Source organism: Phyllobates terribilis, unplaced genomic scaffold (genome assembly GCF_046119375.1).
Source record: "Phyllobates terribilis strain yellow unplaced genomic scaffold, ASM4611937v1 Scaffold_47__1_contigs__length_9908305, whole genome shotgun sequence".
Classification (NCBI taxonomy): domain Eukaryota; kingdom Metazoa; phylum Chordata; class Amphibia; order Anura; family Dendrobatidae; genus Phyllobates; species Phyllobates terribilis.
In genome coordinates this window covers 5,818,538-5,843,265 of record NW_027362807.1, presented here as the reverse complement: position 1 = coordinate 5,843,265, position 24,728 = coordinate 5,818,538, and the positions used below count along the sequence as shown (strand labels likewise).

At 44.9% G+C, this 24,728-nt stretch overlaps 1 protein-coding gene across 1 annotated transcript; it reads left to right on the top strand.

The window, feature by feature from the left end:
* Positions 1–219: 219 nt before the first annotated feature.
* LOC141191565 (uncharacterized) lies at positions 220–24,727 on the top strand. Its single transcript, XM_073661495.1, has 7 exons — positions 220–280; positions 17,502–17,641; positions 17,771–17,950; positions 18,034–18,157; positions 18,237–18,334; positions 18,533–18,623; positions 24,621–24,727. The coding sequence occupies exons 2-7, from the start codon at positions 17,564–17,566 to the stop codon at positions 24,695–24,697; spliced, it is 648 nt and encodes a 215-aa protein (XP_073517596.1). The 5' UTR covers positions 220–280; positions 17,502–17,563; the 3' UTR covers positions 24,698–24,727.
* The last annotated feature ends 1 nt before the right edge of the window (position 24,728 follows it).

Below are 24,728 nucleotides of genomic sequence, written 5' to 3'. Positions count from 1 at the left end.
CTCGTACACACGCGGCTCCGCTCCGTACACCTCGTACACACGCGGCTCTGCTCCGTACACCTCGTACACACGCGGCTCTGCTACATCCCCCCTGTAAACCCCTCCTGACCCCACACATAAACTTCAGCTCATCCAGCACCATGACAACCAGCACAGCAGAGTCCTGCATCCACTGAGGCCCCTGATCATGTGACCCCTGACTCCTCCCCTCCTGTGACCTCATCACAGCTCCTGTGCGCACAGAGCAGCCATATATGTGGTGGCGGCTCTGCAGGTGGAGGTATGTGGAGACCCCATTACTGGGCGCAGGGGGCATTAACCCCTTCAGCACGGAGACTCTTTTGGGGTCTTGTGTTGCCCCTTTATAAGAATCATAAGGTTTTTGTTCTGTTTCCTGTAATAGATACATACGACCCAACTATGGAGACAGGAAGGAGGAAACGTATTGTTCTCATAGTACAGGACCCCTTTACTGACCCCACAGTGTAATGTCCCCATTATGCCCCTTATGCAGGATGTATGATGCCCCCACAGTGTAATGCCCCCATTATGCCCCTTATGCAGGATGTATGATGCCCCCACACAGTGTAATGCCCCCATTATGCCCCTTATGCAGGATGTATGATGCCCCCACACAGTGTAATGCCCCCATTATGCCCCTTATGCAGGATGTATGATGCCCCCACACAGTGTAATGCCCCCATTATGCCCCTTATGCAGGATGTATGATGCCCCCCACACAGTATAATGTTCCCCCAGTACCGCCTGAGGTCTTGCAGTTGGAATAATCCCTCTAGAGTTGGTTTTCCCTTTGCCTGCTCCCCTACATGTAGACCCTCGAGCATGTATACATTCATGTATGGGAGCAGGCCTTACTAGATATCGAGGCTTTGTAGAGTAATATACCGCATGAGGATGATATCAGAGGAGTAAGACATTTCTTGAAATCGAGATCAATAGAGTGTAGCAGACATAATGACTTCATGGAGGATCTTCTAAAATTCACTCTTACTCATAACTTCTTTATTTTTGATAGGAAGTACTTCCACCAGCTCAGGGGTACTGCGATGGGGAGCCTCTGTGCCCCCTCATATGAAAACCTTTTCCTATGCTGGTGGGAGGAATCTACAATATTCAGGAATGATCATAAGTGGTGGCCTTCATATATTGGGGTATAGATAAAAATATCATTAATATACAGGTGCATCCCACAAAATTAGAATATCATCAAAAAGTTAATTTATTTCAGTTCTTCAATATAAAAAGTGAAACTCCTATATTATATAGAGTCATTACACACAGAGTGATCTATTTCAAGTGTTTATTTCTGTTAATGTTGATGATTATGGCTTACAGCCAATGAAAACACAAACGTCATTATCTCAGTAAATTAGAATACTTGATAACAACAGCTTGAAAAATATTTTTAAAAGCTGAAATGTCTGTTCAGTAAATGCACTCAATACTTGGTCAGGACTCCTTTTGCATCAATTACTACATCAATGTGGCATGGAGGCGATCAGCCTGTGGCACTGCTGAGGGGTTATGGAAGCCCAGGTGGCTTTGATAGCAGCCTTCAGCTCGTCTGCATTGTTGGGTTTGGTGTCTCTTATCTTCCTCTTGACAATACCCCATAGATTCTTTGTTTGGTTAAGGTCGGGCGAGTTTACTGGCCAATCAAGTACAGTGATACTGTTTTTAAACCAGGTATAGGTACTTTTGGCCGTGTGTACAGGTGACAAGTCCTGCTGGAGAATGAGATTTCCATCTCCCAAAAGCTTGTCGGCAGAGGGAAGCATGAAGTGCTCTAAAATTTCCTGGTAGATGGCTGAGCTGACTTTGGTGTTGATAAAACACAGTGGACCTACACCAGCAGATGACATGGCCCCCCAAACCATCACTGATTGTGGAAACTTCACACTAGAGCTCAAGCAGACTCTGGGACCTTGATTTCCAAATGAAAATTGGAAATCTGGGACCTTGTGGAGTATGTCAGTGTCTGCCTTCTGGACATCTGTCAAGTCAGCAGTCTTCCCCATGATTGTGGAGCCTACTGAAACAGACTATGGGACATTTTTAAACACTTAGGAAGCCGTTGCAGGTGTTTTTTGTTAATTATTCTAATTTACTGAGATAATGACTTTTGTGTTTTCATTGGCTGTAAGCCATAATCATCAACATTAACCGAAATAAACACTTGAAATAGATCCCTCTGTGTGTAATGACTCTATATAATAGATCCCTCTGTGTGTAATGACTCTGTATAATAGATCCCTCTGTGTGTAATGACTCTATATAATAGATCCCTCTGTGTGTAATGACTCTGTATAATAGATCCCTCTGTGTGTAATGACTCGATATAATAGATCCCTCTGTGTGTAATGACTCTATATAATAGATCCCTCTGTGTGTAATGACTCTATATAATATAGCAGTTTCACTTTTTGTATTGAAGAACTGGAATAAATTAACTTTTTGATGATATTCTAATTTAGTGAGATGCACCTGTATCATCTGGTCAAAGATGAGTGAACAATTTCTTGAATTTGTCAGCGGAATCAATAGAGTTAAGTAGATTTACATCAGAGTTGAGTTATAAACAGTTGCCTTTCCTGGATGTACTAACATTACAATAAAATGCAATAACGGGCGATCAAAACATTGTACCTACCCTAAAATGGTATCAATAAAAACGTCAGCCCGGCGCGCAAAAAATAATCTCTCAGCCGGCCCCAGATCCTGATAAATGGAGACGCTACGGGTCTTGGAAAATGGCGCCATTTTTTTTTTTTTTTGCAAACTTTGGATTTTTTTCATCACTTAAATAAAAAAGAACCTTTACATGTTTGGTATCTTCGAACTCGTAATGACCTGGAGAATAATGATGGCAGGTCAGTTTTAGCATCCAGTGAACGTGGAAAGAAAAAAAAACAAAAAACAACTGTGGGATTGCATTTTTTTTTGCAATTTCACCGCACTTGGAATTTTTTTTCCCATTTTCCAGTACACGATATGGTAAAACTAGTAATGGCTTAAAAGTACAACTTGTCCCTCAAAAAATAAGCCCTCACATGGCCATATTGCCCAAAAAATAAAAACGCTATGGCTCTGAGAACAAGGGGAGCAAAAAAACAAAAATGCAAAAACGGAAAATCCCAAGGTCGTAAAGGGGTTAATAGACAGGCAATAAACATGAACACCAGATTCAGGAAAAAGAGTCCCCACAGTACATTTTGTATTCCGCACGATCGTTTGTAGAAAAACGCGAGAGACAGACACAACATTTTACACATTTATTTAAAAATAAACAACACAGGTATACTTACCTAACACCTAATGCCTCATGCCCTTGTCCATTGTAAATGAGAACAAATAAAAAAACACCATAATAATCAACTGTCGGACGTAATCCACATCAGCAGTCACTAATGTGACTGCTCTACATGACCGCCAGCTGCACACTGACACAGACAGGCAGTGTGTAGTGCTGAGCTGCTGTTAGAAAGTTCAGTTCAGCTGATGAACCCAAGTGATCTCACGGCACCGCAGCTGACCCTGACCGCAGTGGCTGTTGTGTAGAACAGTCACATCAGTGACTGCTGATGTGGATTAAACCCGACAGGCAAGTATTATGATGGTTGTCATGGAAGTATTAAGAAAATATTAATAATTTCCCCCAACTTTTCACCCCTCCTCCCCTATAGTATTTGTTAGAAGAGAGGAGCTGACAATCCACCATCTGTCTGTATGCAAATTATCACCCACAGCAGAAGTAGCTTGGACAAATGATAGCACAAAAGGTGCTAAGTAGTGATGAGCGAACGTGCTCGCTACTACTCGGTACTCGCCCGAGCATCATGGTGCTCGACAATTTCGGCGAGTATTTCCGGGTTGCTCAGGCGGGAGCTCGGGTCCCCTCCCTGCATGTTTGGCGCTCTTTACAGAGCCAATGAACATGCAAGGATTGCCTGCCATGCACTGTGATGCCATAGCCATGTTGGTTGTGGGCATTACAGTGATTGGCTGGCCGCACAGCGTCATCAGGTGTATATAAGACCTGGCGCCGCCATGCTCGTCACAGTCACTCCAGATCAGAGAGTGTAGGGAGCTGCTGCTGCGTCAGGGAGAGATTTGCTTGTGTATTAGGTAATGTAGGGAGAAAAACCGTACATTACACATATCCATCTTAACAAACAGTCCTTCTGAGGACTAATCCATCTGCAGAGATATCAGGCAGGCAGTGTATATAGGCAGGCAGGCAGTGTATATAGCAGACTGCAGTGCATATAGCACAAGAGGCTCCATTCCAATTCTGCCTTCTGCTGCTGTTACATATTTGTATACAAAGGCCCTAGGTCTCAGGGCCAGGAATACTTTTCTTTGGATCTTAATCCTCATTATTTGCTTATAAAGCAATCCAGAGAACACCGTTTTTCTGCGCCATTTGCTTGTTGGCACTGCAGAATACAGCCAGGTCCTTTCCATATTACAGCGCTAAAAATCCATCTATTTAAAACTGTATTTTCTCCATCACATGGCTCACATATACGTTGTCAGAAAATACTGCCATTTCTGGCCTCCATTAAAAAAAAATTTCAGTGTGTCAGTGAAGCAATTCACAGCAGTTTGCTGATCAAACTACTTACCTACAGGCCAGGTATTTAAAACTGGTTTCTCCATCACACGGATCACATATAAGTTCGCTCCAAACTCAGTCATTTGTAGTGAGCGTGGAAGATACTGTCCTCCATTTAAAATGGGCAAGGCACGTGGCAAAGGACGGGCAACTGGACGTGATGGTAATGGTGCATGCAGAGGACAAGGCCGTGGGCAAGCCGAAATTGTGCCACAACAAACACCCACATCTTCTCGCCTGACCTTCCTGTCCCAATTTTCTAGGCGACCGCAGCACACCACTATTTAACCCAGAGCAGTGTCAAAAGGTTGTTGGTTGGATAGCGGATAATGCTTCCAGTCACTTAGCCCCACCACCACCACCCTGTCTTTCACACGGTCAAGTCTCAGTAGCCGTGAGTCTGGACCACATATTCCTCACCCTGATCCTCCTTCCTCCCACCAGGCCGAGTACCCAGAGACAACTGATCCCACACTTGGACACTCTGAAGAGCTATTCACTCTTCCATTTATAGATTCGGGCCTCTCTCCCGGTCCACTTGAAGCGGGGCAAGAGGAGATCGCGTGTAGCGATGCCCAAATATTTGAGCAGCCATGGTTACAAAAAGGCGACTTTGGGAAAGTGTCACAAGAGGTGGACGATGATGAGACACAATTGCCAGAAAGTCAGGAGGAGGACCAGGGTGCGGAAGTGGAAGACGAGGTGGTGGATGATATAGTAACTGACCCAACCTGGCATTAGGACATGCAGAGCGAGGACAGCAGCACACAGGGGGAGGGAGGCAGAGCACCCCAACAAGCAGGAAGAAGCAGTGTGGTGGCCGCAGACAGAAGGCAGGCCACCGTTCCCCGTAACACAAACACGAAGGAAGTTGCCAGTACAACTGTTATGTCTTCCCGAATCTGGTTGTTTTTTAAAGACTCTGCCGATAACCCCAAAAAGGCCATTTGCACCACCTGCCAGGCCAGCATCAGCTGGAGTGGCAAAACGACCAGCCTGACCACCACCAGCATTATCAGGCACATGGCAGCAAAGCACCCGACTTTGGGGGTCGAACCCCGGGTCCAGGAACAGTGTCTGTGGGTGGCACTGTTGCTTCTTCCGCTTTTGTGCATGCAAGCCAATCCCCTGCCCATGGTGCATGCGAAGATGCCTCCTGCCCTGCACCTGTTGTTGCAAATTCTCAAGTAGCAGCATCAGGAAGCATGTCCACGTCCTTGTCCCAGCGCAGCGTTCAGTTGTCCATACCCCAGTCCTTGGAACGCAAGCGCAATTATGCAGCCAACGCCCCACAGGCTACACTACTAAGTTCTCACATTTCACAACTGCTTGTGCTCGAAATGTTGCCTTTTAGGCTCGTGGAGACGGAAGCATTCTGCAACCTGATTGCGGCGGCCGCCGTCCCTCGGTACTCAGTCCCCAGCCGCCACTATTTCTCCCAGTGTGCCGTCCCCGCATTACTCAAGCACGTGTCCCAAAATATTAGCCTTGCTCTCAACAACGCAGTTACCGGTAAAGTCCACCTAACCACGGACACTTGGACAAGTGCTTGTGGGCAGGGACAGTACATCTCGCTGACGGCACACTGGGTTAATATAGTGGAAGCGGGGACCCAGTCGGACCTTGGGACGAAACATGTCCTCCCGACGCCAAGTATTGCGGGCCCTAGGTCAATCAGGGTTGCCCCCACGGTCTACAGCTCCTGCACCTCATCCTCCTCAGCCTCTTCAGCCTCCATCTCCGAAATGATCACATCAGTTACAAGCTGGAAGCACTGCAGCACTGCCTCGGCCAAGTGGCAACAGGCTGTGCTGAAGCTAATATGCTTAGGTGAAAAACCGCACAATGCTGAAGAGATGTGGACAGCTCTGAAAGACCAGGCAGATCTGTGGCTCACACCGCTGAACCTACAGCCAGGCCTGGTCGTGTGTGACAATGGCCGGAACCTGGTGGCGGCTCTGAGGCGAGGGGAGCTCGCCTGGCCCATGTGCTTAACCTCGTGGTTCAGCGGTTTCTCAAATCCTACCCGGAGCTGCCGGATCTGCTTGTTAAAGTACGGCGCCTGTGTGCCCATTTTAGAAAGTCAGCTTCCACCGCCCTTGCCGTGTTTCAGCAGCATTTGCAGCTTCCGGCTCACAGACTGGTGTGATGTCCCCACGCTTTGGAACTCTACACTGCAGATGTTGGAAAGGATTTATAGTGACGGCTGGGGACCGAGTATGGACACGAGGCATGAGGCATGTGGTTGTGAAAAGCTTCCGCCTCCACGAGCCTAAAAGGCCACGTTTCAAGTGCAAGCAGCTTTACAAGACTTCCTGGGAGAAATGACACGCAGGGTAGATATGGTTTCCCTCTATGCCAGTCCTTTCACCGAGCTAAATACAACTGTCAGCAAAAAAAGTTGTGGACTGGCTCCGTACCATCCCTGGCCACATTCACATTTTTGTGGTTAGGCGGTCCTTCCCAGTAAGTGCACTGGGGAGGGAACGGGTAATGTTGTGGGACCCGTGCTTGTGGAAGGCGGAGGCGATACTGGGAAATATAGTGGCGGCTGGGGACCAAGTATGGACACCCGGCCGCCGCCGGCATGAGGTTGTGAAAAGCTTCCACCTCTATGAGCTTAAAAGGCCATATTTCAAGTGCAAAGAGCTGCAGTATAGTATTGCAGCCTGTGGGTGGATGGGTGGGTGGCTGCCTGCATACTTGTGCTTGCATTCCAAGGAATGGGGTAGGGACAACTGAACGCTGCACTGGGACAAGGACGTGGACGGTGATTGTTGCAAGTCTGCAATGACAGGTGCATGGCGGGAGCCATCTTTGCAGGCGCCAAGGATCACTTATGATGGGCATGCTTTTAGGCAGTGACCTGGGAGTCAGAGATGCTTCCAGAGGTCTTCCCCATGCTGTTCCCATGACTTTTCAGCACTGTATGCATGTGTCTGATGATGTGTCACACACCACATGGCCAGATAAGGTTGTAAAATGTAAAAATGACATTTCCTGGTGAATGCATTTATCTTGGTTGAAAGCAATACAAAAGTGCAAAAACGCATGAAAAACGCTACAAGTGAACATAGCCCAAGGTGTGGAGGAGTATTTTTGGTTTTGGTTATTTATTTTGCCTTCTATACAAGTCATTACCCTGGAAAGGATGTTCCTTGACATATATCCCAGGAAAATCCATTTTGGTTTCGTTTTTGTATGTTTTATTGTGAGTCTGTAAAAGTGGCGTAATACTTTGACAACGTTGTTGACAGCAGTGACCTGGGAGTCAGAAATCCTTCCAGGGGTCTTCCCCATGCTGTCCCCATGTCATTTCAGCACTGTTCTCATCGATTTGGGCAATTTTTAGGCCCTCTGCAGACCGCCGGGGGGAGCCGCCTGAAAAATGCTCGAGTTTCCCATAGACTTACATTAGGCTCGTTGCTCGGGTCGAGCACCCGAGTATTCCAACAAGTACCCGAGCATTTTAGTGCTCGCTCATCACTAGTGCTAAGTACAAACCCAATTAGCACTCGCAGGCGAAGTGGCTTGCATTTGACTCCCATAAGTGTTATGTTTGTGACATCAGCCTTGTCTGCAGAAGATGAACACCACATCTGAGGCCCTAAGGCCTACTGCAGCCATTCTTTTTGTGGGTGGGGCGGTTGGCAGGGTCCAGGAGAACTTACAACCGGTTACTGTGGGCAACACAGTTACTGTTGGCCTTAAGGATACTGGCGCAGAATTTACCCTCATCCCCCATCCTTCATCCTCCCTTAGTTTGTGTTAATAGAAGAACTCATTCCTGGGAAGATCCTGACTGTCACTGGGTTTGGGGGTGTTCGCCGTCCCATACCGATGGCCCGAGTATTCCTGGACTTGGGTGCGGGAGGGGGTTAAGGGAAGTGGGGGTGTACACAAATTATCACCCACAGCAGAAGTAGCTAGGAGACATGGTAGCACAAAAGGTGCTACAAACCCAATTAGCACTCGCAGTCGAAGTAGCCTGTAAGCAGATCCCAGTACTGAGAGAGGTGGCAAACCCAATTAACAGAGACTTGTGATAAATGTACATCTAGCCAAGGAAGATTAGTTCCCAGGGATTCAACAGAGCTCTGCAGTTGGACCGGAGCCGACACAAAATATGGAATAACTAAGGTTCCATACTTTCGATAATAATGGGGCCCATATTTTTAGTGACAGGGTCAGCTAAGGAACAATATGCTTATTTTTCCATTGCTGTAAGCACCTTCAGGGAGCTGTGGCTCAAAAGTAACTATTTAACAGACCGCAGCTATATCGTGTGTGGTCTCTAACGGAAGGTAAATTCATAACAGAAAAAAACTGTATCACTTTCGGGCCTCTACGATCAACCAGCGATAAATTATCACAAAAGCCAGATATTTTAATAAAAATGTGAAGGCTGGAGCCCAGCCCATGTAATGTCAGCACAGGTGGTGTGTGGGCAGGTTTCACCCTTCAGCATAAAATAATCCACTGGGGATGGATCAGTATTCATTGTCGGGGGGGTATAGAGAGAGACTATAAGCAACGGATCACAATCGATAACGTTCAAATCAAAGTGGGCCTCCTCCCCCTCGAGCTATAGTGAATCGTCTCTGCGGGCTTATAGTAAGTTTCTTCCTTAATCCTTATTATTTTGTGTAACTGCATATGTATTGTATTGTCTCCTTTTGTAAAATCTCTGTCAATTTTTCCTAAACACTGCCTCCCTTTTGGATTAAATATAAAATTTAATAGTCCTGTTTCTTTTGTTCTGTAATCGTTCCCTCCCCCGAAGCCATACGCTACCAGAACGCAGATTTCTGACCAGTCCTATAATATATTTCAAACTGGCCGGTGGTGTAATCGTAATTGGGCTATCGTGAAGCTGGCAGTAACCGAACGGGGCGTAGACACATATTCCATGCGTTGGAATCCGGAGGTGTGACGCCATACGCTTTTTGCTCGCTTGCCGATAGCGACGTAGCGTACTGTTCAGGTTTGCCCATCTCAACTCATGGGCCAGTAAAGCTCTAATAAAATGCAACAATATCGTCAGCTGTGAGAATCAGCTGACACCTGGCGGCGAGCGCCCCGCACAGAAGCTATGATCACATTGTGCAGAATAGTAAGTACCTGGTCCATTAGGCCCAGGGCACAGGGACGTACTATTACTGACAATGTCAGTAATGGGTTGATGCAAAGGCCAGGCTTCTCAGTGCAGGTTTCATAATGGTAAATTGTGTCTTTTCGGATTCCTCTCTTTGAGCACACTATGCAGCGTTTTTGTGATCTTCCTTTCTTTGCTGTTTGGGAAGCCTCTCCTGGAAAATTTTTGACCTGGGACGATATGGGCACTATCATTTCAGAAGAACTGGAACCCTCACCTTCCTGAGTGCCAAACATTAGGGCCTTGATGACTACATCCTGAAACTGAAGGAAGGTCCCCATATTGCCTGCAGGTCGAAACAACACAAAAGCATCGTACAGTGCCATCTGTACAATGTGCTTGGCCAATTTTTCGCACCATACTTTAGCTTTTCACATGGCATCATATGATTAAAGGACCTGATCTGAGAGTTCTATACCGACCATGTACTTATAATCCAAGATACAATCTGGCTTTGGGACTTGTGTTGTGGTACCTCGGACAGTGACAAGGGAAGTGTTGTCTCAGTTTATGGTGGTCAAAATAAGGACACCCCTATTCTCCTTATATTTGACCATGAGCATGTTGTCACTGCATTGGGCTCTGCTTTCTCTCTTTCTCATTAGAACTATGGACTGAAAAAACGATCAAAAAAATCGTACGTGACTCTGACATTGCTCCACACATGATGTTGAAGCCGCGGGTCACCCTGACTACCATGACGCGGCATGCGTCGTTTGTGGTCACCAACACGGCGTGATTGGTGAACTTAACTTTAACTAGATTTTCCCTCCATTTGTGCACTGTTTCCCTGACGAAGGTTCCGCCGAAACTAGAGTTGGGGTGGACATGCGCCCACCCAGGGAGTCCATCACCCGCAGCCATATCACAATCGTGTGATCACCATTTCGCCTCTAGACCACAGTACAACAGGTATACACTATCCCTATTTAATTATTTTTCCTATTATATCATCAGTAGTCTTTTTGACATTGTTGGATTGGCCAGTGGTGTACTAACGTGATTGTATGCTGAAGGGGAGTGTGGTAATAGCATTTAATTATTATTATTATTATAGCATTTATTCCATGGCGCTTTACATGTGAAAGGGGTATACGTAGCAAAAATAATTACAATAATTTTGAACAATAAAAGTCAGCAACTGGTACAGGAGGAAAGAGGACCTTCCCGGGAGGGCTCACAACCTACAAGGGATGGGTGAGGAAACAGTAGGTGAGGGTAGAGCTGGTCGTGCAGCATTACGGTGGAGCGGTGGTTACTGCAGGTTGTACGCTTGTCAGAAGAGGTAGGTCTTCAGGTTCCTTTTGAAAGTTTCCAGGGTAGGCGAGAGTCTGATATGTTGGGGTAGAGAGTTCCAGAGTAGGGGGGGGGATGCATGGGAGAAATCTTGTATGCGATTGTGGGAAGAGGAGATAACAGGGAAGTAGAGAAGGAGATCTTGTGAAGATCAGAGGTTGTGTGTAAGTAAGAGGAGACTAGGTCACAGATGTATGAAGGAGACAAGGGGTGGATGGCTTTTTATTCCATGGTTAGGGTTTTCAACTGCAGTCTCTGGGTAATGAGGGGCCAGTGAAGGTATTAACATAGAGGAGAGACCGGGGAATAGTGGGGAGGACAGGTGGATTAGTTGGGCTGCAGAGTTTAGGATAGATTGGAGGGGTGCGAGAGTGTTAGAGGGTAGTCCACAGAGCAGGAGGTTGCAGTAGTTGAGACGGGAGATGATGAGTGCGTGCACTAGTGTTTTTGCAGATTTGTGGTTGAGGGATGTGTGTATCTGGGAAATTGTTTTGAGTTGGAGTCGGCCGGAAGTGGAAAGGGCTTGGATATGTGGTTTAAAGGAGAGATTAGAGTCTAGGGTTACCCCAAGGCAGTGAGCTTGCAGGACTGGGGAGAAGGAGCAGCCATTGACTATGATGGATAGGTCAGATGAGGGGGTTGAGTGAGATGGTGGAAAGATGATGAATTCAGTTTTATCCATGTTTAGTCTTAGAAATCTATCAGAGAAGAAGGATGAAATAGCGGACAGACATTGTGGGATTCTGGTTAGTAAGGAGGTGATATCAGGTCCAGAGACGTAGAACTGTGTGTCATCAGCATTGAGATGATACTGAAAGCCATGGGACTCTTTCCTAGGCCGAAGGTGTAGATGGAGAGGAGCAGGGGTCCTAGAACTGAACCTTGGGGGACACCGACAGATAGGATGCGAGATGAGGAGGTGGTGTGTGAGTGGGAGACACTGAATGTCTGAGAGTCTGTAGTAAGAGGGAATGGTCCACTGTGTCAAAGGCTGATGACAGGTCCAGGAGGAGGAAGACAGAGTAGTGTCGCTTGGATTTGGCAGTTAGTAGGTCTTTGGTGACTTTAGTCAGGGCAGTTTCAGTGGAGTGATGAAGTCTTAAGCCAGATTGTAAACAGTCAAAGAGGGAGCAAGAGGAGAGGTGAGAAGACAGTTCAGAATGGACGTGTTGTTCCTGTAGTTTTGAGGCATAGGGGAGAAGTGATATGGGGCAATAGCTAGTCAGAGAGGATAGGTCAAGGAAGGGCTTTTTGAGGATGGGTGTGATCGAGACATGTTTGAAACATGAGGGGAAGACACCAGTTTTGACAGGTTGAAAAGGTGGGTTAGGGTTGGGATGGAGACTGTGGTGATGTTAGGGATGAGGTGGGACGGATTGGGTCAAGTTCGCAGGTGGTGAGGTGTGATTTGTAGAGTAAAGAGGAAACTTGATTGTCTGTAATGGTGGAGAAACTGGTTTTAGAGGAGGAGGGTTGAGTAGATATGAGAAGGAGCTATGGGGACTTTAACCCCTTTACCCCCGAGGGTGGTTTGCACGTTAATGACCAGGCCAATTTTTACAATTCTGACCACTGTCACTTTATGAGGTAATTACTCTGGAACGCTTCAACTTATCCCCCTGATTCTGAGATTGTTTTTTCGTGACATATTGTACTTCATGATTGTGGTAAAATTTCTTCGATATCACTTGCGTTTATTTGTGAAAAAAACAGAAATTTGGCGAAAATTTAGCAATTTTCAAAATTTGAAATTTTATGCCCTTAAATCAGAGAGATATGTCGCACAAAAGAGTTAATAAATAACATTTCCCACATATCTACTTTACATCAGCACAATTTTGGAACCAAATTTTTTTTTTTGTTAGGGAGCTATAAGGGTTAAAAGTTGACCAGCGATTTCTCATTTTTCCAACAAAACCATTTTTTTAGGGACCACATCACATTTGAAGTCACTTTGAGAGGTCTTTATGACAGAAAATACCCAAAAGTGACACCATTCTTAAAACTGCACCCCTCAAGGTGCTCAAAACCACATTCAAGAACTTTATTAACCCTTCAGGTGCTTCACAGGAATTTTTGGAATGTGGAAGAAAAAAATGAACATTTAACTTTTTTCACAAAAATGTTATTTTAGACCCAATTTTTTTTATTTTCACAGGGGTAACAGGAAAATATGGACCCCAAAATTTATTGTGCAATTTCCCCTGGGCACGCAGATACCCCATATGTGGGGAAAAACCACTGTTTGGGCAAACGGCAGGGCTCGGAAGGGAAGGAGCGCCATTTGACTTTTTGATTGTAAAATTTGCTTGAATAATTAGCGGACGCCATGTTGCGTTTGGAGAGCCCTTGATGTGCCTAAACAGTGGAAACCCCCCACAAGTGACCCCATTTTGGAAACTAGACCCCCCAAGGCACCTATCTAGATGCATAGTGAGAACTTGGAACCCCTAGGTGCTTCACAAATTGATTCGTAAAATGAAACAGTATTTTTTTTTCCACTTTTTCATTTTTACGAATCAATTTGTGAAGCACCTGAGGGTTCCAAGTGCTCACTATGCATCTAGATAGGTGCCTTTGGGGGTCTAGTTTCCAAAATGGGGTCACTTGTGGGAGAGCTCCACTGTTTAGGCACATCAGGGGCTCTCCAAACACGACATGGTGTCCGCTAACAAATTGAATGAAAAATCGGCTCAAATTGTTAGCGGACACCATGTTGCGTTTGGAGAGCCCCTGTGTGCCTAAACATTGGAGCTCCCCCACAAGTGACTCCATTTTGGAAACTATACCCCTCAAGGATTTTATTAAGGGGTATAGTGAACATTTTGAACCCAGAGGTACGACACAGAATTTGATAACATTAGGTCATCATATTGAATAAGTTGTCATTACTCTTGAGCGCAAGTGCTCGCTACTTGAGTTTGCATCGGGTACTCAGGTATGCACCATGTATCACGGGTGCTCAAGTGAAATGCTTGAATCCCCGCCCGCATGTTTCACGGTTATTAGACACCCCAAAGAAAACATGCGGGGATCGCTCGTGCATGGCAGGCAATCCCCGCAAGGTTTTTTTGGCCGCGAAGCATATGGGGTGGAGACTCGAGCACCCGCGATACTCAGTGCATACCCGAGCACCCGATGCAAACTCAAGTAGCGAGCGCTTGCGTTCAAAACTAGTTGCCATATCGTCATCTTTTTTTTTTTTTTTTTACTTTTGAAAAAAAAAACAACCCCAACCCCAGCCCTAGCGTTTATTTTTTACGCCGTTCCTCGTGCGGTATAAGTGATGAGATTACTTTATTCTTCGGGTCGGTGCGATTACAACGATACCAGAATCATATCGGGTTTTTATGATTGACAGCTGTCACACACTAAAAGACACATATTTTGTAAAATCTAGTTTTTGCATCGCCATATTTTGGCCGACAGAGTCATGTGATGGCTTGTTTTTTGCGGGATGAGTTGACATTTTTATTGGTGCCATTTTCAGGCATGTGACATTTTTTGATCGCTTTCTATTCCAGCTTTTGGGAGGCAGAATAAACAAAAACCAACAATTCAGTAATTGTGTTTTTTTACATTTTTTTATTCTGCTCCGGGTGTGGTAAAATTGATAAGGTAGCTTTATTGTTCGGGTCAGTACGTTTACAGCGGTACCACATTTATATAGTTTTTCTATGTTTTGGCGCTTTTACACAATAAAAGCTATTTTATAGAAAAAATTATTTTTCAGCATCGCTTTATTCTGAGAGCTGTAACTTTTTGATTTTTCGGATGATGGAGCTGTATGGCAGCTTGTTTTTTGCAGGACGAGATGATGTTTTCAGCAGTACCAGTTTTATTTATATTCTTCTTTTTGATCGCGTGTTATTCCATTTTTTGTTTGGTGGTATGATGATAAAGCATTGTTTTTTGGTTTGTTTTTAATTTTTTTTTTTACCGTGTTCACTGAAGGGGTTAACTAGTGGAACAGTTTTATAGACCAGGTCGTTACAGATGCGGCGATACCAAATATGTGTACTTTTATTGTTTGTTTGGTTTTTTTTCATAATAATATTTATTGATGGGTACATTATATTTTTTTTTGTTAGTGGATTATTTTTTTAAAAATATTTTTACAAATTTTTTTTTACTTTTTTACTTTGTCCCACTATAGGACTTTCACTTTTTTTATTCTGATTGCCTGCATGGCACAGGAATGCAGCACCATCCCTGTGCCATGCAGGCTGTCAGCGCTGGACAGGGAGAAGATAGTTTGGAGATGCACTGCGCATGTCCAAACAATCTTACTGCTGTCTTGTGACCCGGATGTTGTCATGACAACATCGGGTTATCATGGCAACACCCGGGAAGCCGCGGCAGACGGCGCTGGAGGCCGGAAGAGGAGGTGAGTATACCGATCACCTCCCCTTGCCACCGCAATGCTGCGATCGACTTCGATCGCAGCATTGCGGGGGTTAATGTGCTGGGAGCTGTGCGGGACCGCTCCCTGCACATAGTACCGGGTGTCAACTGTGACAATCAGCTGACACCCTGCGGCGATCGCTCCCGCACAGCCTGTGTGCGCGCGTGATGATGTACTAATAAGGGTCAGGCTCTTAAAGCCCAGGGCACAGACGCGTATTAGTACGTCATGGGCTTTAAAGGGGTTAAGCAAAAGCTTTGTCTGATGGTGTCAATCTTCTGCTTGAAGGATGAGGCAAAGTCTTCGGCTGAGATGAGAGGAGAGGGAGGAGGCACTAGGGGATGGAGGAGAGAATTGAAAGTGTTGAATAGCTGCTTAGGGTTGTGAGACGGAGAGAGGATATGAGAGCTGAGAAGTAGGTTTGTTTTTCTGCAGGAAGTGGGGACTTGAAAGAATTGAGGGACTATTTGAACGCGATGAATTGCTCGTTGGAGTGGGACCTTTTCCATCTCCGCTCAGCAACCCTGGAGGCCCTTCGTAGTTCTTTAGTCAGGTTGGTGTGCCAGGGTTGCCTGTTGAGCTGTGGTATGTGTGAGGGGGTAAGGAGAAAACTTACTCCTCTACCATGCTTGCCATTGGAGAGGGGTGTGTGAGAAAGATGGAAACCACCGTACGAAAGTACAGCTGGAGAGACCGTGTCAGAGGGGTTGAGCCACGTTTCAGTGATGCCGAGGAAAGAAAGTTTGTTGGTAATGAAAAGATCATGGATGTAGGAACGTTTGTTGCAAATGGAGGGAGCGTTGATGTTTATAATTATCTGTACTATACAAATATTTCCTGTGTGATCTCTGGGTAATACGCACATCCTTTTTTCATGTGCATGTCACAATCCCTGTCGCCATTTCCAATTACATGTATTATATAGATTTTAAACATGCCTTAATAAAGGCTTTATCTCTTATATGATACTCTGTCACTTGGGATTTTTTCGATCGTCTTTTTTTTCAGTCCATGGTTCTGATGTTTTCTAGCGATTTTGTCCCCTTACTCTGTAGTCTGCAAGTGCACCTAATCAGAGGATTTTTACTGTACAATAATTATTATGAAGCACCTATACTGGTTGAGTAGTTTAATTATTTCTCCCTTTCTCAGCAGTTGCCCAATTAGCGGCTTAGGGAGGCCTTTCTGATTTTTTTTGCTCGTTGCCTCATGCAACTGCACCTCTGACAGAGAGGGTCTTGAAGAGTGGAATGCTGGTGTAAAAGTTATCAATGTAGAGGTGATAACCCTTATCCAGCAGTGGGTGCAGCAATTCCCACACAATTTTCCAACTTGTTAATTTGAGTGTAATTTAGTTAATTTGGGCGTTCTTTCCTTCGTAGACCCTAAATCTGTGGGCGTTCCCTGAAGTACTCTCGCACAGCTTGTACTGTTTAATTCCGTACCTTGCCCTCTTACTGGGCAGGTGTTGTTAGAATTTTAACATCCCTTTGAAATAAACCAGAGATTCATCTATAGAGATGTCCCTTTGGGGGTTGTACGCCTCTGCAAATTTTCTGCTGAAGTGTTCAACTACTGGCCGAATTTTGTATAGACGATCAAAGTTAGGATCATCTCAGGGAGGACACAGTGCATTATCACTATAAGGCCACGGCCGCACTATCAGTATTTGGTCAGTATTCGGTCAGTATTTTTTCTCAGGAGTGGGTGATAAATGCAGAATTGGTGACTTGTTTCTATTATACTTTGTCTCTGATTGTCCCTCACCTGGTTTTGGCTCCCACTCCTGAGAAAAAAATGCTGACCAAATACTGATAGTGGGGCTAGGGCCTAATGCAAACATTTTTTTCATAGCCAAACAGAATACCGGTGTGTTGTAGAGAATATCAGTACTCCAGTATTACCGAATCTCTGATTTTCTAACTATGTTTCCCTTATTATCTGCAGTAATTGTATTATTACACAAGATTTTTATGATATTACATCGGCTCATCATCTTCTCTCTACAGTGTCGGATCCTCTCAGTGGAGATATTCTATATAAGAGAATTATCCTTATTTATCTATCAAAGATGGATATGGGCAGAGACAAGATGGCGGAGAGGATATTACACCTCACCCTAGAGATCCTCTTCTGGCTTACTGGAGAGGTGAGAGATTCTGATGACGTCACATTACATCATTCTTATCTATGGGAATAACAGATGGACAGAACTGGAGAGGTGAGGACTCTGGAAATGTCTGCAGTGAGATTTATTAATGTGTCTCTCCATAACCAGGATTACACAGTAGTGAAGAAGACCTCTAGTGAGCGCTGTCAGGACCCTGTGTCTGAGGGATGGGGAAGACCTCTGAGCCCAATCACAGGGCCTCCACCTCATCCCCTGATACATGAGGACATCAATGACCAGAAGATCCTAGAACTCACCTACAAGATGATTGCGCTGCTGACTGGAGAGGTGACACTGCTGGGAATGCTGGGACATTATACAGTAACGTTATGAAGGGATTGGAGAGATGACGGTATCATTGTATGTGTCAGGTTCCTATAAGGTGTCAGGATGTCGCTGTCTATTTCTCCATGGAGGAGTGGGAATATTTAGAAGAACACAAAGATCTGTACAAGGACTTCATGATGACGGTTCCCCAGTCCCTCACATCACCAGGTAATAGGACTAAATACACACGGCCTATAATTATCTGTATGTAAAGAATGAATTCAGTCCCTGTATGTGTTTCCTCCAGATCTATCCAGTAAGAGGACAACACCAGAGAGATGTCCCCGTCCTCTTCTTCCACAGGACTGTAAACAAGAAGGTCCCAATGTTCCTCAGGATCATCAGGTAGATGGAGAGAAGGTGTCATGAGACCTCCCCTATGATGTGTAGATGGCTGTGAAGGTCTTGTGTTCAGTCTTGTTTTATCCACCAGTATTATATGTTTTATACTTGTGTAATGAGAACAGTGTAGATGGCAGGATTAGAGCTGATCATAGATGTGACTTTTCCATCTGTCTGTGACTTTTACAATATTTGTTTCAGAGTAAAGATCTGATCCATACTAATACTACAGAGACATATGTTAGGGGTGATGAGTGGTGTAAAGAGGAGATTCCTACATATGACTACCCAGGTGAGTACTGACCACTAAATGCAGAGAAGTCACAGATTCTTCTCAGTCACCGGCTGTGGCTGCTTTATTGACGGTGTAGTCCGGCCATATCACAATCGTGTGGTCACCATTTTGCCTCTAGACTACAGTACAACAGGTATACACTATCCCCATATAATTATTTTTCCTACTATATCATCAGTAGTCTTTTTGCCATTGCTGGATTAGCCAGTGGTATACTAACGTGATTGTATGCTGAAGGGGAGTGTGGTAATAGGATTTAATTATTATTTATTATTATAGCGCCATTTATTCCATGGCGCTTTACATGTGAAAGGGGTATACATAGCAAAAACAATTACAATAATTTTGAAGAATACAAGTCAGCGACTGGTACAGGAGGAAAGAGGACCCTGCCCGCGAGGGCTCACAACCTACAAGGGATGGGTGAGGATACAGTAGGTGAGGGTAGAGCTGGTCATGCAGCGGTATGGTGGAGCGGTGGTTACTGCAGGTTGTACGCTTGTCGGAATAGGTAGGTCTTCAGGTTCCTTTTGAAGGTTTCCACAGTAGGCGAGAGTCTGATATGTTCGGGTAGAGAGTTCCAGAGTAGCGGGCATGCACGGGAGAAATCTTGTATGCGATTGAGGTAAGAGGAAATAAGAGGGAAGTAGAGAAGGAGATCTTGTGAGGATCGAAGGTTGTGTGCAGGTAAGTACCGGGAGACTAGGTCACAGATGTATGGAGGAGACAAGTTGTGGATGGCTTTTTATGCCATGGTTAGGGTTTTCAACTGTAGTCTCTGGGTAATGGGGGGCCATTGAAGGGATTGACAGAGAGGAGAGGCCAGGGAATAGCAGGGGGGGGGAGGTGGATTAGTCGGGCAGCAGAGTTTAGGATAGATTGGAGGGTGCGAGAGTGTTAGAGGGTAGGCCACAGAGCAGGAGGTTGCAGTAGTTGAGGCAGGAGATGATGAGTGAGTGCACTAGTGTTTTTGCAGATTCGTGGTTGAGGAATGTGCGGATCCGGGAGATATTGTTGGAGTCGGCCGGAAGTGGAAAGGGCTTGGATATGTGGTTTAAAGGAGAGATTAGAGTCCAGGGTTACCCTGAGGCAGCGATTTTGCGGGACTGGGGAGAGTTAGCAGCCATTGACTATGATGGATAGGTCAGACGGTGGGGTTGAGTGAGATGGAGTAAAGATGATGAATTCAGTTTTATCCATGTTAAGTCTTAGAAATCTTTCAGAGAAGAAGGATGAAATAGCGTACAGACATTGTGGGATTCTGGTTAGTAATTAGGTGATATCAGGTCCAGAGACGTAGAACTGTGTGTCATCAGCATTGAGATGATACTGAAAGCCATGGGACTCTATGAGCTGTCCCAGGCCGAAGGTGTAGATGGAGACGAGCAGGGGCCCTAGAACTGAACCTTGGGGGACACCGATAGATAGGGGCCGAGATGAGGAGGTGATGTGTGAGTGTGAGACACTGAATGTCCGGTCTGTTAGGTATGAAGAGATCCAAGATAGGGGCAAGTCTGTGGTGCCAAGACATGAGAGAGTCTGTAGTAAAAGGGAATGGTCCACTGTGTCAAAGGCTGATGACAGGTCCAGGAGGAGGAGGACAGAGTAGTGTCTCTTGGATTGGGCAGTTTGTAGGTGACTTTGGTGACTTCAGTGAGGGCAGTTTCAGTGGAGTGATGCGGTCTTAAGCCAGATTGTAAGCGGTCAAAGAGGAAGCGGGAGGAGAGGTGGGAGGACAGTTCAGAATGGACGTGTTGTTCCAGTCATTTTGAGGAATAGGGGAGAAGTGATATGGGGCAATAGCTAGTCAGAGAGGATAGGTCAAGGGAGGGCTTTTTGAGGATGGGTGTGATCGAGATATGTTTCAAACATGAGGGGAAGACATCAGTTTTGACAGGTTGAAAAGGTGGGTTAGGGTTGGGATGAAGACTGTGGTGAGGTTAGGGATGAGGTAGGATGGATTGAGTCAAATTCGCAGGTGGTGAGGTGTGATTTGGAGAGTAAAGGGGAAACTTGATCGTCCGTAATGGTGGAGAAGCTGGTTTTTGAGGAGGAGGGTTGAGTAGATATAAGGAGTGCCTGTGGGGACTTTAGGCAAAAGTTTGTCTGATGGTGTCAATCTTCTGCTTGAAGAATGAGGCAAAGTGTTCGGCTGATACGACAGGAGAGGGAGGAGGCTCTGGGGGATGGAGGAGAGAATTGAAAGCGTTGAATAGCTGTTTAGGGTTGTGAGACAGGGAGGATATAAGAGCTGATAAGTAGGTTTGTTTTGCTGCAGGAAGTGGGGACTTGAAAGAATTGAGGGACCATTTGAATGATGAAATGCTCGTTGGAGTGGAACCTTTTCCATTTCCGCTCAGCAGCCCTGGAGGCCCTTCATAGTTCTTTAGTGTGCAAATTGAAGTGGTCAGTGGGGCACTAGAAACTGGATAAGGCGCTGGAAAAGGATAAAACAAACCTCTTTATTGAAGTATTAATGCCCACAATGCGTTTCTTCATCGGGTGGAGTTATGGGAAAATGGCAGAAACAGGCACTTTTATACATAAAACAAAGGAACTCAATGGGAGGTGCCAAGGGAGAATTTGGTACTTAACCCCTTAATCACCATTAAAAAAGACAATTGCAATTAAATAACAAAGGGACTTAAAAAAGCATTACAGGTCAATAACTACACATTATAAACTTACTATGAAGATGCAAGATGCAGACATTAACGGCAATGCTTTAAAAATACATACATATAAAAATGCATATATAAATGAAGCATATTACATAAAAATTGGTGAGGCATATTCTGAGTATACCCCTCAACCAGTTTTTATCCCCCCAAAAATATATAAATATTAATAATTCATCTGCACACATTATCAATCGCTAAATTCAAACCTTTTCTACCCCACCCCCTTTTTTGTCTTCATAGTTCTTTAGTCAGGTTGGTGTGCCAGGGTTGCCTTTTGAGTGTGCATGCTGTGGTATGTGTGAGGGGGGCGACCGACGAGAGCTGCAGCTGTTGTAGTGTTATATAAGTGGCAGCAGCATCTGCATTGTGTAATGAACTTATGTCTGTAAGAGGGAGGAGGGATTTAGTGAGTGTAGGTCAAGGTGTTTGAGATTTTTGCGAGAGTATGCTAGTTTGTGGAGTAAGGATTGTCACCTGGAGAGGAGAGGGAAGAGAATGTAAGTAGGTTGTGATCAGACAGGGGGGGAGTTGAGTTAGAGAAGTTAGATAGGAAACAGAGGTGGGTGAAGATGAGGTGCAGTGTGTGGCCATCTTTGAGTGGGGGCAGAAGACCATTGAGCAAGGCCGAAGGAGGAACTGAGGGATAGAATCTTAGAGGCAGATGAGTGGGAAGTGTCAGTGGAGATGTTGAAGTCACCCATGATGATAGTGGGGATGTCAGCGGAAAGGAAAAGAAGGAGCCAGGTGGTGAAGTGGCTGGAGAAAGTGGTGGCTGGTCCTGGGGGGTGGTAAATGACAGCCAGTTAGAGGTGGAGGGGGAGTAGATGCGCACAGAATGCACCTCAAAAGGGGGGAGAGCATCGGAGGGTGGCAGTGGGATTTGAGTGAAAGAGCGGTTATCTGACCGGAGTAAACCTACTCCTCCACCATGCTTGGTGTTGGAGCGGGGTGTGTGAGAAAGATGTAATCCACCGTATGAAAGTGCAGCTGGAGAGGCTGTGTCAGAGGGGTTGAGCCACGTTTCAGTGATGCCAAGGAAGGAAAATTTGTTAGTAATGAAAAGATCATGGATGTAGGAACGTTTGTTGCAGACGGAGCAAGCGTTCCATAGAGCTCCTGTTAGTGGGACTGGGGAAGCGGGGGCTGGGCGGATGAATATAAGATTTCAAAGGTTGTGAGAGTTTTTGACAGTGGATAGGAGGCGGAAGTGACTGTGGGTATGTGCTGAGGAGGGCCAGGATTTGGAGAGATATCGCTGGCAGTCAGAAGGAGCAGGGAAAGTGTTAGCAGGTGGGAGCAGGAGAGAGCCTTAGGTGGATGTCTTGTGTTTGGAGACACAGGAGTAAATATTGAGAAATAGTTCCGAGGAGGAGGTGAGGTGAATGGGGATGATGGAGGGAGAGATGAAGAGTTCATTACTTGGTGTAGAGATTAGGGGGGTTAGTAGAAAGTGGAGGACTATAGGAGAGAGAGTGAAAACAAACAGAAACATTGTTTTCTTTGCCTGGGTATCTAGTTTCTTTCGGTTCCCTTCAGGTTCAATTCAGGTCTAATTCTTCAATATACTGTTCAGCTAACAAACATACCGAGTTAGGCAACATAGGAGAGGCAAGATATGTCACACACATGGAAAGTTGGGTGCTGTATCTGCAAGAAGAATAGACAAATGGACATGCTGATTAGAGTGTGATGATCATAGATGACAAGATGCAAACTATATACATATTATTAAATTCAGGTCTAATTCTTCAATATGCCACACTTGTATGATTTCACACTTGGTGAATTCACCATTGGCAGACTAACATTTTGATGTTTATAATTATCTGTACTTCACAATTATTTCCTGTGTGATCTCTGGGTAATACGCACATCCTTTTTTCATGTGCATGTCACAATCCCTGTCGCCATTTCCAATTACCTGTATTATATTGATTTTAAACATGCCTTAATAAAGGCTTTATCTCTTATATGATACTCTGTCACTTGGGATTTTTTCGATCGTCTTTTTTTCAGTCCATGGTTCTGATGTTTTTTAGCGATTTTTGTCCCCTTACTCTGTAGTCTGCAAGTGCACCTAATCAGAGTTTTTTTCACTGTACAATAATTATTATGAAGCACCTATACTGGTTGAGTAGTTTAATTATTTCTCCCTTTCTCAGCAGTTGCCCAATTAGCAACTTAGGGAGGCCTCCCTCATTTTTTTCGCAGAGTGCAGCATGAAACTGTACCTCTGACTGAGAGGGTCTTGAAGTTTGGAATGCTGGTGTAAAAGTAGAGGTGATAACCCTTATCCAGCAGTGGGTGCAGCAGTTCCTACACAATTTTCCCACTTGTTAATTTGGGTGTAATTTGGTTAATCTGGGTGTCCTTCCCTTCTTAGACCCTAAATCTGTGGGTGTACCCTGAGGTACTCTCGCACAGCTTTTACAGTTTAATTCCGTACATGCCCCTCTTTCTGGGCAGGTATTGTCGAAATTTTAACCTCCCTTTGAAATGAACCAGAGATTCATTTATAGAGATGTTCCTTTTGGGGTTGTACGCCTCTGCAAATGTTCTGCTGAAGTGGTCAACTACTGGCCGAATTTTGTATAGACGATCAAAGTTAGGATCGTCTCAGGGAGGACACAGTGCATTATCACTATAAGGCCACAGCTCAGTATTTTGTCAGTATTTTTTCTCAGGAGTGGGAGCCAAAACCAGGAGTGGGTGATAAATGCAGAATTAGTGACCTTTTCTCTGATTGTTCCTCACTTGGTTTTGGGTGAGAAAAAAATGGGTAAAAATTGATGGGCATAAAAATTTGTCTGGGCCACCATAAGATTTACTATTTTGTCTCTGAAAAAGAATTTGAAAAAGTCAATTTCAGTGAGGCGTGTGACATCAAATTGGATTCCTGAGCGTCCGATGAAATCCAGAAATAACAGACTGACCATTTTTGGGGGTGTAGGCCATATGGGATCAATTGCAGTAGGGGTTGCCTAGGTCTTAAGGTGCCTTGTTGGGGTTCATTCCTCACTAGATGAGGAGGAATAGAGGAATGTGGAATCCATTACTGATTCCAGTGTCGGTAAATGAGATGAGAATTAGTGTCATGGAGGATGAGTCTATGAGAAACGTATTCAGCTGCAGACTCCGAGGAAGAAACTGCTTGTTGTCTGTGGCCTAAAATATATAGGTTTTATTACAAGATGTAAAGCAGAAAACTAAATACTGTAAAATAATAAATCTCATGTTTCCCTTATTATCTGCAGTAATTGTATTATTACACAGGATTTTTATGATATATCGGCTCATCATCTTCTCTCTACAGTATTGGATCCTCTCAGTGGATATCTTCTATATAAGAGAATTTTGCTGATTTACCCATCAAAGATGGACAGAGACTAGATGGTAGAGAAAATATTACACCTCACCCTAG

Coding starts and splice junctions, on each gene's coding strand:
- LOC141191565 (XM_073661495.1), top strand. CDS start 17,564: ATGGATATGGGCAGAGACAAGATGGCGGAGAGGATATTACACCTCACC. Junction 18,158..18,236: donor CCAGTCCCTCACATCACCAG/GTAATAGGACTA, acceptor TGTTTCCTCCAG/ATCTATCCAGTAAGAGGACA. Junction 18,624..24,620: donor TCCTACATATGACTACCCAG/GTGAGTACTGAC, acceptor TTCTCTCTACAG/TATTGGATCCTCTCAGTGGA.